The sequence below is a fragment of the Protopterus annectens genome, chromosome 4.part0 (genome assembly GCF_019279795.1).
Source record: "Protopterus annectens isolate FY-2018-M chromosome 4.part0, PAN1.0, whole genome shotgun sequence".
Classification (NCBI taxonomy): domain Eukaryota; kingdom Metazoa; phylum Chordata; order Ceratodontiformes; family Protopteridae; genus Protopterus; species Protopterus annectens.
In genome coordinates, this window is record NC_056733.1 from 261054838 (window position 1) to 261068969 (window position 14132).

At 38.3% G+C, this 14132-nt stretch overlaps 1 protein-coding gene across 1 annotated transcript in view; it reads left to right on the forward strand.

Annotated features, from left to right (window-relative positions):
* Window positions 1–13068, forward strand: part of SPRING1 (SREBF pathway regulator in golgi 1) — a 228577-nt gene extending 215509 nt beyond the window's left edge. Inside the window, exon 5 of the mRNA XM_044068254.1 lies at window positions 11346–13068. Coding sequence (XP_043924189.1) covers window positions 11346–11429 — 84 coding nt within the window. The 3' untranslated portion in view covers window positions 11430–13068. The remainder of the gene's footprint in view (window positions 1–11345) is intronic.
* Window positions 13069–14132: the final 1064 nt, after the last annotated feature.

Below are 14132 nucleotides of genomic sequence, written 5' to 3' on the forward strand. Positions count from 1 at the left end.
ACCCTAATATCCAAAGACTCTCAAGACTACAGTGTTCACTGCTGATGTTTCTATTTATTTCAATAAAGTCAGCGAATGGTAGCAATTCAACAAAGCAAGTTCTATGAAAAGGTGTAGTAAAAACGGGTAATTAAATATTAAATTCTTAAAATATAAGGACAAAAGGGTGTAGTAAAAACGGGTAATTAAATATTAAATAAATTTTTAAAATAGAAGGACAAAAAAGGTTAGTTATGAAAGTTTTAAGAAAAAAATTAATATTCTGAATCCATTGATAACTTTCCTAAGAATTGGGTTTGCTGCACTTCTATTAAAGTTTAGTATCGTAATTTTTCTATTTGGGGGCTGGCACTTTTTCTTCCTTCTGCATTATCCTTCAGGTCCCTACACAGTGCCCTACCCCCCCCCCCCCCGACTTGCTCCAACAGAGCTGGAGCTGATCTTAAGGGCATCCATCATTATCAGTCGGTGGAGTTTCCTTTTTTGACCTACCCCGTTACTTTCCTCCTCCCATATGGTTCCCATGATAGCGACTGAGGGGGCTAGGCTTGCAATGGAGATGTGTAGCATTTTGCTCTGCCTCCATAGCTGCTCAGCATTGTCCTGACCCTATCACCTTTTGGACCATGCTTTCCCAATAGTGCCATCACTAGACTCATCTGGGATCATTGCATGAGATGCCCACAGGACCCACTCCCACAAGGGATGGTAACACCCATTCCTCCTGCCCTCCCAAGCTGAGCTATTAATCAAATCCAGGTTGTTTCGGCCATAGTCAGCGTTGTACCCCTTTTCACCACAGGAGTAGCTCTGGCATCATAATTTTCCTGATTTGTCATATTACTGGACAAAGCCATTGTGCAGTATTACCTTATTGACTAAATAAGGAAGGTGTGTACTGCCCCATGATATTATTTAATGAGAAGAACATGTAAGCATATGCTACCAAAAAAGGAATAGTCAGTGTAAAAAAAAAAGCAGTAGTGCAGTGGTGCCATTGAAGAAAAATAAAATTAAAAAATAAGTAGCCAGTCTAACTATTTAAGTGTCAGATGTTTCAGATTTGCATTCTTATGTGACCTTTAATCATTTCAAGGTATCAACCACAATGTATTTTATTTAAATTAATAATTTAATCATCCTTGGTCATGTAGGATAACTTATATATTTATAACATATAAATATATTTAAAAATATTAGAATTTGTTTATATTAAATTTTTTAAAACATCTTTATTGCTATTATTATATGTTTCAGTGTGAAAACAAATGTTTCCCATATCCTACATTTCCCTATATTCTTGATTATGACAACTTCCTACTTGGTGTTTGACTGTCACAGTAATATTGCATTGTCCATTGTTCTATTTATTATGGAGAGAAATGTTATAGTGCTTTTGTATATTATCTCCTTTTGATTCCGTCTTTTGTCAGTGACCCAATAGATAGCATATTTGCCTTTGGTGCTGGAAGATCAGATGGTTGTGGGTTCTAGTCGGACCTTAGGTTCTGGATTTTCTCTTTACCGAGATTGCAGTGCAGCATAAAGTGAGTAATGCACTCCTGAGTGTGACATCTTTTGGATGAAATGTTGAATGGAAGTTCCATCTGCCTGAGTTGGTGTGCAAGATCCTATAGCAGTTATCAAAAAGAATATGGGTCCATTTTTACATGTTTTATTTTTATATTCATGATGTCCATCTTTTCAACTTAAAATAAGCAAATGATTATTTTAAAACAAAACAAATTACTCCAAATATGCATCTTCTGTACACATGTCACTTCACTTAGTTACCCCTGCCCTTGACCACCACCTCCTTATAGACACACTCAAAAACCTGTCATTGGACAACCATACTATACAGTGGTTCCAATCATACCTACATAACAGGCAACAGGCTGTACTATGGGAAAATGCTTTATCTTCCCACGTCCCAGTCACTCTAGGGGTCCCGCAAGGATCTATATTAGGCCCATTACTCTTCTCTATCTTTACAAATGACCTTCATTCTGTAATTCCTCAAGCTGACTGTATCCAATACGCTGACGACTCCACACTCATAAGCGCTGCTGCTTCTCAATCAGAACTTCAGTCAGTAACTCAAATGACCTTTAGTACAGTTGAAAACTGGCTCCTACAAAGACGTCTTATCCTTAACCCCAAAAAAACAAAAATGCTACTATTTACCCCCACCCGCAGAACCTCCCCACTTAACTTTACTATTACTTCAAATGATGGAACTATAATATCTCCTGAACCAACCACCAAACTACTCTGGGTACTATTAGATAACAACTTGTCCTTTGAACCTCACATTAACAACACCATAAAAATAGTAAACAAGAAACTAGGTTCCCTCTATAGAATAAAACCCTTTCTTACACCTCCAGCCAGGGTTACTATTGCTCGTACCCACCTCATCTCTACCTTGCTCTATGCCTCCCCTATCTATACCAAAATATGTAGAAGTAATCTGAGTAAACTTACATCCTCCTACAACAATATTGCCAGATTTGCAGCTGGGTCCTCCTATAGAACTCATCACTGTATCAATCTGAATCAGTTAGAATGGTTAGAGCTGCCAAATTTAATACTTTTCAATCAATTAATAGTAGCCCATAAGATACTGTATTTACCTCAAAATACACCCATACTTACATCCCTAGTCATCCCGTATAATAACCTCAAGACCTTATGCTCAGCTAATAACCTACTTGTACAAATATCAAAATCCAACAACTTAGCTGGTGACACCTTGTTCTCCAATACAGTAGGTAAAGCCTGGAACATCCTCCCAAGCCAGCTAACCTCAATATCCTCTGCCAGCTTATTTAAAAGCAAGCTTAAACCCTACCTCAAATCACACTGGCTATGCCCCTGTGTTAACCCAGACTAAGTACCTAACTGTTAACTAGACTCCCACAATTCCTAGCCTATCATGATCTTGTGTTGTCTCACTAATTTTTAGTGAGCTTAACCTTCCTTAGGATTTTTTCTCATGTAAATAAGTATATACTGTGGAATGATCAAACACCTTCATATAGTATCACAACCTATGTGTTAAATAACACTAGAAATCCATCCTTGTTTGCTGTTCTTCTATATTCTATCTATTGATCTCTAGTGTTTTTCTTTCTTAGGTTTTTGTGAGACCTTAGTATCTCTTATCATAAATTACTAGATGTATCTAATTTTGTAATATGTTATAAAGATTTGTACTACACCATTTCTAATACAAATGTATTAGTCTTATTCATCTATTCTTAGATAAATTTTTCCTTTTTCCTACTGAAATATAAAATATGTAATCTTAGGCTTGTACCATAATTGTTAAAACTTATGTACCAAATTATACTGTTATTGTCTTTGTCTTGACCTTTTATGTTGTAATTTGTGGAGCTTTTCTCCCCAGGCCTCCACTGAAAATGGACATATATCCAGCTGGACTAGCCCGGTCAACAAATGTAAAATAAAATAAAATAAAAAATTCTTACTTTACTTTAGTTTTACAGATTTCAGATAGAATCCATTTCTTATTAAACAGTACCTCATTTATTCTAGCTTTCCATGTTCCGTAGTTATCTGGAAGATATCCTTTTCTATTTTTCCTCATGTAGTTTGTCGTTGTTCATACAATCTATGTTAATATGTTCATGTTAGTTTCCACTGTGCTTTAATATTTACCAATCTTGTTTAACAAAGTTATCCCAGATATTTGCCCTTTTCACATTGTTAAAAAGTAATTTCTGTTAGTATACAATAAAATCCAGCCTCTCTTGTCACTCTGTATAACATATTTTCTTTCATTGATCTCTTATTAGTGGACAATCTCCAGAAAACAATTCTGGACACATTATTAAATATTTATATATAAATTTTCTCTTTTTGGTTTCTTCAGTAATGTCTCCACATAAATTTTCATAGGGATTACAACAGTAACTTTTTCTCAAAAGAGAAGAGAAATCTTGATAAGTGGATGGGAAACAAAGTTCACCCCAGGGATCACTACAGTGGTTGCACTTGATAGAGGCTCTGGGAACTAACATTGAGCAGCAAGATGCCAGGGCACCTCTATGAGCTAGACTTGTTAAGCCTCCAGGGCCATTAGCTTAGTACACACCTATGAACCTATGAAATATTTCCATGCCACTCTCTGATTTCTTTCACTGTGTTGTAAATGTATCTTGATACAGATATTGCATTCTGGTAGTCTTTTAATTCCTCATTCATAACAGTTCTGTAATTCTGAGTTTCTACAATTGTCCGATATGCTCATCTCTTTCATGCTGTCTAGAAATCAAAATCCAGTACAAGTGCAAAGAAGCATCATTCACTATTGTATTAATTATTCCCAGACCAAATTGCTTATCACCCAGATATAGTATTCCCTGTTTTTACAGGATTTAAACTAGAACCCCAAATAATGTTGAAGGCTATCTGTAAAACTTGTTTCTCCTTACTATTTGACAGCATTTACCCATTTCCAAAACTGGCTAACACCGGTATTATAACTGCATTAACTATGCTTTTTTTGTAAAAGAAAACCCGTACATTTTCTATAGCATACTTATTTCATTTTTCTTTATTTAACTTTTTCGCTGTTCTTCCATTATTTCTTTTTAATCAAATGTTATTCCTAATTTTTTATTTCTTTTAAGTTCTTCCATTATTTGTTTTATCAAATGTTATTCCTGATAGAAATGTCACTTATTTAAAAATAAACCTGTTCTATTCCTGCTGTTATCCAGATATTTTACTGTTTCCTTTATTCAATTCTGACCCTACTTCTTGTAGTAAGCTCTTCAAATGAATCAGTACTTCCTTCATTCATAACTTATTTAGATACAAATATGATGACATCTGCATAAGACAAAAATGTGGATATTTTATTGAATCCAGTATGCACCTTCTTTCAATTTTTCACTTAAGTTACATGCAGTTCCATTCATTTATTAATGAAAGTAAAACGGTGTTCGTGGTGCATTCTTGCCTAATTCCCCGCTTAATTAAAATAGTTGACTAAGCCATCCAGTAACTAAAAGTGTCAGTTCGTTTTTCCCATATGCTGATTGCAACACATTCAGTATCTATCATTTAATTCCATGTTGCACTAAAATAGTTCATACGCTATTTTGTTCCACATTATCATATGCTTTATTCACACGTCCAGCATCATCTTTACAATCCAACCCCTTCTCTTTCTCTCATTATAACCAGTAATTCCTGATTCTTATTCCGTGTACTACTGAAGTCATAACTTCCTGTAATACTTTTTCAAATCACATCTGTAACACGGTCATTAAAATTTTGTAGGACTCTTTACTTTTAAATATTTTTCCATATAAATTTAGAGTCCTTCACATATTTCAGCTTTAATAAATCTTTAAATTTTCCAGTCATTTAATAGTCTTAAAAGTAGCTTCTTGTGCCAAATTTCCAACTTTGTATTAATGAAAATTATGTTTCTAAACATTATGCTGGCGATCCTTCAGTGGATTAAAGTATCTTTTGTAATGAATAGATTTAGGAAGAGGCTATAAACCTCTTCTAGCTTCCTTCTAGAGACATTACAGCTCATACCATTTAAATAACACTCATCAAATTCTGTTTTGGCAATATTTGGGTTTTATGCACAGAAAGCCAGTTTGCAAATACCAGGGAGGTATTTCACTACTAATTCAGGGTTACAGTGACATCAATTTTAGTGTGTATTAGTTTTATAGAGAAATGGGGGAAGTGTTCTCTCACTCTGAATAATTTGTTTTGTTCACATACTGTGATTATTTTACATTTTATGCGCCATCATTCAAACAGCAATTGATGAATGCCATATCGGTGCTTGACTACTAATTATTTTATCAGTGTGACTCACCGTCAGTGTTCAGCTCTGAGCTAAATTCAAGAATCCCACCAGAATGTACCAGAAATACATGCTTGAGATAAGTTTTGTCTGAGTTTGCTTCTACTCCTTGCTGGGTTATCCTACATATGGATCTGTGTTGAATAGTCTGTTAGAGCAGTAGCCTCTCTACCATAAGAAGAAATGCCTGGCTAATTCCACAGTCTTGAGTGATATTAAGATGTTTCATAGGTAGGTAGTAGGCTATCTGCCCGAAGGCATTTATAAGCCTAGCCAGAATGTGTTGGCTTTCGCCACCCCCTTAGATTAATTCCCTGTGCCTCTGTCCAGCAGAGCCACTGAAGTGATCCCTGGGGTAAACTTTGTTTCCCATCCACTCGTCAAGGTTTCTCTTGGAAGAGCGCTAGCGAAGAGCTCTGCCTAATGTAGATTGGATTCTTGTTCCAAAGCATGGGAAGTCTCTGAGACAGGAATCTATCCCTCCAGCACATCCTATTTATTGTTGTGGTGAGGTTTAGATCCCTAGAGCGTGTGGCTCAAGGGGATAAGGTTTTCTTTAGGTGGAGCATGTCCATCAATTCTGGGTTGGACATGCCCTTGTATGTCAGGCAGAGATCACCTCTGAGCAGGTGCTATGCAACCGAATAAGTTTCTTCAGTCAAGCTGCATAGGGCATCTGTTTGAGGCCAGTGATCCTCTTGGTGAGGTACTTCTGTGGTCTTTCCAGCTGTTGCAGGTGTCTTGTAAGGTACATCCCAAATGGGGCGTTGTACTCCTATGATGGGTCTGATGAGTGATGAGTAGAGGGGCACAATGACGTCTTTTAATCTGGATGCAAACCCTTTTTTGATTAGGTGGGCCACATAGAAGGATTTTCTAACCACTTTGCAATGTGATTATCAAAGGAGAGATTACTATCTACTTAGGTCCCCAGATCCCTTATTACATTTTCCGTATTTAGGGGACTACCACCTATGCCGGTAGTTTGTGGGTACTTTATTTCCAAAGAGAATAACTATGCACATTTTGGCATTTAGCTTGAGGCCATGATTTTGACACCAGGTATCCGTCTCAGTTAGACCCTTTTGGAGGATGTCTGTGTCAGCCAGTGAGTCATTTATAGCCCCTAGTTCGCAGTCATCTGCGAACTTGGTCAGCCATAGTCCTCCTGTGCTTGTCTGTACTTCTGAGAAGTATATGCCGAACAGGAGGGGTCCTAGGACTGAGCCCTTGGGAACGCCACTTGTAACCAGTTTAGAGTCAGACCTAGCTCCCACAACTCTCAGCATGTGGGTTCTGTCCGTGAGCCATTTGGCAACCCATCTTGTGACATAGGGCTTTATGTTCAGGCTGGTGAGCTTGTCTATAATACCAGAATAGGAATGGTGTTGAAGGCCTTTGCGAGGTCTAGGTAGGCTGTGTGTACCACCTTTCCGTCATCTATAGCCTTAGTAACTGTCTCAAAAAAGTCCACCAGGTTTAGGAGGCATGATCTGCTCTTAACAAAGCCGAACTGGGTAGGGTCCAGTGTTTTTGGAGGTTCCCAATGTCTTTGTTAATGAGTTCCATGATAATGCGCTCCATAGCCTTGCAGACCAAGCTAGTCAGGCTTATAGGGCGATAGTTTCCGTGGTCTGTTGGTGCTCCACCTTTGTGGAGCGGAATAACCATTGCTGTGCACCCACTCTATGGGTACATAGTTGTGGAGAGGCTGAGTTTGAACAGTGCATTTAGGTGAGGGGTTAGTTCGCCTTTGAGCTCATGTAGGACGCAGCCTGGGACACTGTCCGATCCCATTGATGCTGTGTTTTTGGCTTTGGAGAGGGCTATTTTAACCTGAGTGTCTGTGATTTCAGGGGCTCTACATTCTTCAGGTATGGTTATGGGCCTTTTTGGGGGTGAGAGGGGGGTGAGGTTTGCACTGAACCTGTCTGCTAGGATGTTGGCAATATATGTTGGTTCAGTGTATTTTGTGACATTCTGCACTAACTCTGAGCAGATCTGAGCATTGCCACTTAGATTCTTGACATAGCTAAAGAATGCCTTGTGATTCTTTAGAGTCCTTGGCAAGTTTTCTTTCAAAGCTCGCCTTAGACGATTTTATGAGGGATCGTAGTTTCTTGCCGATACTGATCAGGGATGTCTTCTCTTCTTGGGATTTTACTCTCTTCTGTACTAGTTTCCTCCTCCTATTGTATAGCTTGTTTATGGCAGGGGTCCACCAGACTGGTTTCCTTTTCTTAGAGGAGTGAGTCTTGGTTTTGCTTGGATAGCACAATCCATGAATTCTTGTAGGTGCCCGTAGAATGCATTAGTAAAGGATTTTTCAGTTTGGACAGTGTTATCCTTTAGCATGGGGGCTTTGAAACTTTCCACCTCCATCTTAAGTAACGTGAAGTTTGCTTTTGAAAAGTTTTTCACAGTGGTTTCCTTGTCCGGGGGTGGAGGCGGAATGTGGATATCCAAAGTGATTTGTTTATGGTCAGATCTAACCAGCGAGGGGTTGACCTCCGGTGTGGAACACCGGTCGCCCATGTTGGTGATGACTAGGTCCAATATGTTGTCACCTCTGGTGGGAGAGTTGACCAGTTGTTCCAGGGCATTTGAGTTTATAAATTCTAGGAAATGTTGGGCAAGGGAGTTAGTACTTGAGTAGTTCTCCCAGTTAATGTTTGGGTAGTTGAAATCACCCAATATTAGGGTGTTTGGTAAGATCTTTATGTTACCCAGTGTTTCCAGAAATGCGGAATGAGGGTCCTTGGGACATGGTGGATGATCTGTAGCAAGCTACAATTTGAATTGCAGTTTTGCCCATTGTTAGTTGCACGTGGATAATCTCTGAATCATCGTGCTGTGCCACTAACCTGGAGATGTGGGTATCCTTGATGAATATGGATACTCCCCTGCCTTTTGTATTTCGGTCTGGATTCTGTGGCCGAAATTTATGGTATGAGTTGTAGCCTAGTATTGCTGGGGTGCTCTCTGGAGCCTTAAACCAGGTTTTTGTTACTGCACATATTTCTCCATACTGAGGAGTGCCTCAAGTGCGTGCATTTTGAGGTTTAGGCTTCTGGCATTGAGTAGTATTACACTCAGATTTTTGTTACTTGTGCTATTTACGGCCGTGGGTTTATTTTTTGAGCCTTGCCTAAAAAAGGCACTATGGGGGTGGCAAGAGCCTTGACCAGTATTTGAAAGCCTAAGGGTGACAGGTGCAAGGCGTCTCTAGCGAAGCAGCGTGGCTTGTCGAGCATGTCATCCCAGGCAGACAGACACTGGATCCCCTTTGAATGACACCAGAAACTTAGCCAATTGTTGAAATTGATAATTTTTTCTTTATACCGTGGTAGCATTCTTGGTGAGGGCAGGATGCTACTCGGGGTCATACCGGCCTCGGCTATGGGATCAGAGGGCTCTTCCATGTCTCTTTTCATGTAGTCCAGGGAGGTACGGCTCGGGTCATTCACACCAACATGGACAATGACAGTTATATTTGTACTTGTTCTGGAGTGACCTGATTGCTTGTGTTATGTGCCGGATCCTGGCATCCAACAGGCAGCTAACAGTAACCTTCTCCTTATTCAGAGTAGTGAGTGGGACATCAGTCTGCCCGACTATAGAGTCACTTATTACTAGTATGTTGGGTATGTTATTTTGCCTTGAGGGCTGTGATTGCGTGGCACACTGGTTTTGTGAAGCATGTGTTTCATGATTTGTGTTGAGGGGGTGGAGGTTGCTTGGATGTCTGCTTTGGAAGGCTCTGTTGTTTTTGCAGATTTTTATTTAGAGCCATTGAGTATGTTTTCGTCTATTTGCGTGTGTGTTTTGCCGGTGCTGGTTTAATGGGTCTATGTGAGACTGTTGGTGTGATGCCAGTATTTCCTTTCTGCCCTTGACTGTCTGATTCAGTCTTGGGTTGAGAGAGCTTAGCCTCTAAATTGGCTGTATATTTGCTTCTCTCGCATGTATTAGTGTTTGGTGGTAGGAGGAGAGGGTTGTCTGTGTACATGAGGCAGTTGTAACATTGCCTCAGAATGCCCAGATTCACCAGTTGGACTGGAGAGTACACCTGAAACTGCCCTTTGGACATGCCAGGATAGGTACAGTAAACTGTTTTACTGAATGGTTGGTAAGGTCGAATAGGGCGCCTTGTCCTTCTGTAGTGCTAGGATTTATAAGTGCTTGCTATGAGTTTTGAGCAAGTGCCAGGCTGAGAAATGAATGACTTGAGTGCTTAAGTTGAAAGTTTGTCTAGTTCCATGGGAAAAATTGAAGAGGAGACTTTGTGGAGCCGGGAATAGTTATACCCTAGCTAACCGGCGCTGCCCGGTGCTCAAAACAGGGCAAATGTGGTTTTTATAGCAGGGAAATTAAAGAGATAGAAATTAGCCCAAAATGGCCAATAAACTACTACTTTCTGGGCTGAAGCCACTTCTCCAGGGGACAGATAGGCTGCTCAAAGCTCCCCTCTCTCTCAGGTGAACAGAGAAACTTCCTTCTGTCCAAGTAAGGTATGGGCAAACACAGAGATTTGTAACACAGCTCTGAATTCAGCACTAACCTGAAAACTGGACTTATAATAGCTTAGAAAGGCTGGAAACAAGTATATATTTTTTTCAGAAAATAAAGCAGATACAATAAAAAAACACTTTAAATGCACATAAAAAGATGCTTATTTTTATATATCTCAGTTCAGAGTTGTAGCCAATGCCCCTAGTAATAAAGTAGGAAGAAACACAAATACAGTAAAAGCAGATGAAGTATTTTCTGAAAAAAGATGCTATTTGACATTGTTCTAAAAAAAAGTTTTTTTAAGGTTTGTGAAAAAAAGTTCAGCACCAGAACAACTCAAACATGTTTCATGAACTCAGTCCCACAGTTCATCAAGAACCTGTCTAATCCGTAGAGACCCATTTCACCACAGGCATCAGTTTGGCCAGCAGCAGCAAAATGATAAGCAGTTGGTTTCCACTTATTCTGCTCCTCACCAGCAGCAAATTAAGTCAGAGTGACCTACACATTACTTTTCCATCCTAGACATGCTTTGCTGTCTTGTAGGGGGAAATCGTATCATGTTAAGAGATCTTTGAAACCGTTCATTATAGACAGGTGATTGTTACAATTGATGTTAGAAGGTTACTCCCAGGTTGGTGCTTTGGCCTACAGATATAGGTACTTTATTCCCCGACCTCTTAAGGTGTCTTACTCCAAATGTAGCCTTCCTATCTGCTAATAAATTGCTTTTCTATTTAAAAGGATGGATAAGCAAAGGTTTTACTATTCATTTGCAGAAATTAGCTCCTAAATGACATGTTAAATTTGTTATGATCATAAATACAATACGTATTAGAAAATATATATTTTTTTCCAAGTAGAGTAACAGTTTTGTTACATTATATTTTTAAGTTTGAGTAACAGCAGGAGACTGTAACCTCTGTAATCTGACTTTAAACATTTAACATGAATGTTCCTTCTTTTTTAACAGAGTGTCCAGCATGAGAACACATACAGGGACCCCGTGGCAAAGTTTTGTTATGGTGAGAACCCTCCTGAGCTACTTCCTGTATAAAATGGATATCAAGGGCGATGCTCTTTACTCCAGACATTATCCAGACTTTTTTGTAATGTGGCTCTCACTAGTTGCTTGAATCCTGGACCTTGTTAGGAAGCCTCTCATAAGAGCATTACCTCACATGTTGATTTGCTGCATCGGGCATTAAGAAGATTTAACTGAGAGCAGAGGACATCCTTTCCTGTAGCAGTTAACACATTTTATGAGTCACCTGGATATGTGGGTTGTATTGTAGAAAATTAAATTGAATGCCTTTGAAAAGTAAACCAGAACAGTCAGATGATGACATCATTATGTACCACACAAGTGACTTTAACTGCAAAACCTCTGCCCTTTATAGCACACAATATCAATATTAGTAGCTGGAAAGTGAGGAATAGAATACCATTTACCTGCATGCGTGAAACTTGTACAAATGGCAGCAGGATTTTTATTTTTATTTTTTTTGGATCCAGCATTCACAAATGAGGACAAACTGTTTAAATGTAATAGCATATAAGGGTTTGTATATGCATTTCTTCAGTAAAGAAGACAGGTGACAGTGATATTCTGCCCCATTTCTGAACATAATTTATCAAATGCAGTGTGCTTTTGCTGTAGCCAGAGACAATATCTTTATTTAAAAGCTAAAATGATAGTGTCGTTCTTGCTGAACCAACACTGATGAAGTAAAAAATGTAATTGTGCGTGAATTAATTAGTTCTGTTTATAGGATTTTTTTAAGACGTCTGAAATTCCAGTTGGTGAGTTCAGAGTAGTAACTTCATTATGCCAATAAAGACACATGCCTTCCAAAAGAATGGCTACAGAAGCGTTATATATAGAAATGACGAATGAGAGGAGGCAAACTAAGATCCCAAGTCTTAAGCCACATAGACCTGAATCACTACAGTAGTCATGGTTATCAACTCTGTTAAGATTTCAGGGGTTATATTTGTCATATATTTAATTCTAAGAACATTACTGAAAATTGATATTATGTAAAAGCACTTCATTAATTTCACTAAAGCTGAGAATGATTGTCAGGTGGTGCTAGTAGCTAGAACAAAATCTGTTTAATCTGGTGCTGGTGGGTTATTTGACCACATTGTAACATTTGTATTTCAGACTGCATTTTTGTTGCAGTAGAAATGCTTTTGAGGAGCTAACTGTTACAGCACTTCTGTAGCAGAATATCAAAAGCTTGAATTATTTGTCAGTCACTGTTCTCATATTTAATTTTAGGAATTATATAACATAAAAAATAACCGTTTTAGTTGTCTCTGAATTCTAGAAACAAGGTTATAGGTAGCTTCACTGCTTTGACAAGAAGTACCCAAGAAAAGCCGTGCAGTATGAAAAATATCAGCAAAAGGCAAGGGTTACAAGACATGTCAGCTAATTCCTTCAGATTCTTTACTTATTTCAGGCAAATTATTAGGCTATCCCAGAAAAATAGAAAATATCACAGAGAAATGAATGTAGCTTAATTTAAGATTGCAGTACTGCCGCCGAAACTTGGAGTGTTAAATGTCTTTGGAAAAATATTTGCTTCTGTCATTTAAATAAAATAAACTGAAATGCACTTTAATGCTGGAAAATGTAACTCCAGGTGCTGTTATTCTCTGTATTAAAATAATATATTTAATTTCTGTAATCATATGCTGTTATCTTTGTATGCTTATGCAATTTGTTTACAATTTTATCAGAATTTTGGTGTTAACAGGTTTTGCCAATTCCCTTATTTTGCTGATGGTATAAATAGTAATTTTTTTAAGTTCTTTTCTGCCTTATGTTACGTTTCGAATACTTTAAGAATGAAGACAGATACAGTTCTTTCTCTCTTTCAGTGTTTTTTATTATCTACAGTACACACGTGCGGGAGCCTCATGGAAAGCACCAGGGAGACTCCAAGAACAAAGGAATAAACAAGCTTGTATACTGATGATATTGCTGACAGTACACAAAATATAAAAATGAGCCAGTTAGATCATTATACAGGGCAATTAACCAATCAAAGGTTTACCCATAAACATAAGACATTTCACATCATCATATCTCTGGGTAAAGAAAGAAAATCGGATGCATTTCCACATTTCCTGATTTCAGGCAGACTTGCTTTTCAGCATTTTCTCGTTGCTCAGAGTTCATTCAAAGTTCATAGTAAACAATACGTTTTAATACATACAGACTGTCACATACTCAATTCCCTCAAACACATACTTTGACTGTTCATATTCTACAATCCCCCATTTGATGCTGTGTAAGCATCATCACTTAACCTATCCTACATTTGTCCCAATTCTAGCATAACCATGCTACTGGTCTTTTCATTATTTGAAGACATTATCATTTTATCATCTATATTCATAGTTGCAGGCATATAAAAATTAGGCACTTTTCTCACAGTTTTTGAAGACATTAATTTCAAGATCAGTGCTTTGATTAGGAATAAGTCAAGAAAAGCAACAATTACTAATACTGCAATTAATAAAATCAGCTTCAACAGTCCACCTCCCCAACTTGAGAATAGGTTGGTTAACCATGCCCATGTTGAGCCATCGGCCTCCTTGGCCTTTGAGAGTTTAGAAATTCTTTGTATCAGTTCAAGATGACTTTCAGTTTCGTGCTGATTATCAGGAATAAACGTACAGCACTCCTCCTGGATTAAAGCGCAAGTTCCTCCCTACGCCACAAGGGTGAAATCGAGGGCCATACGAT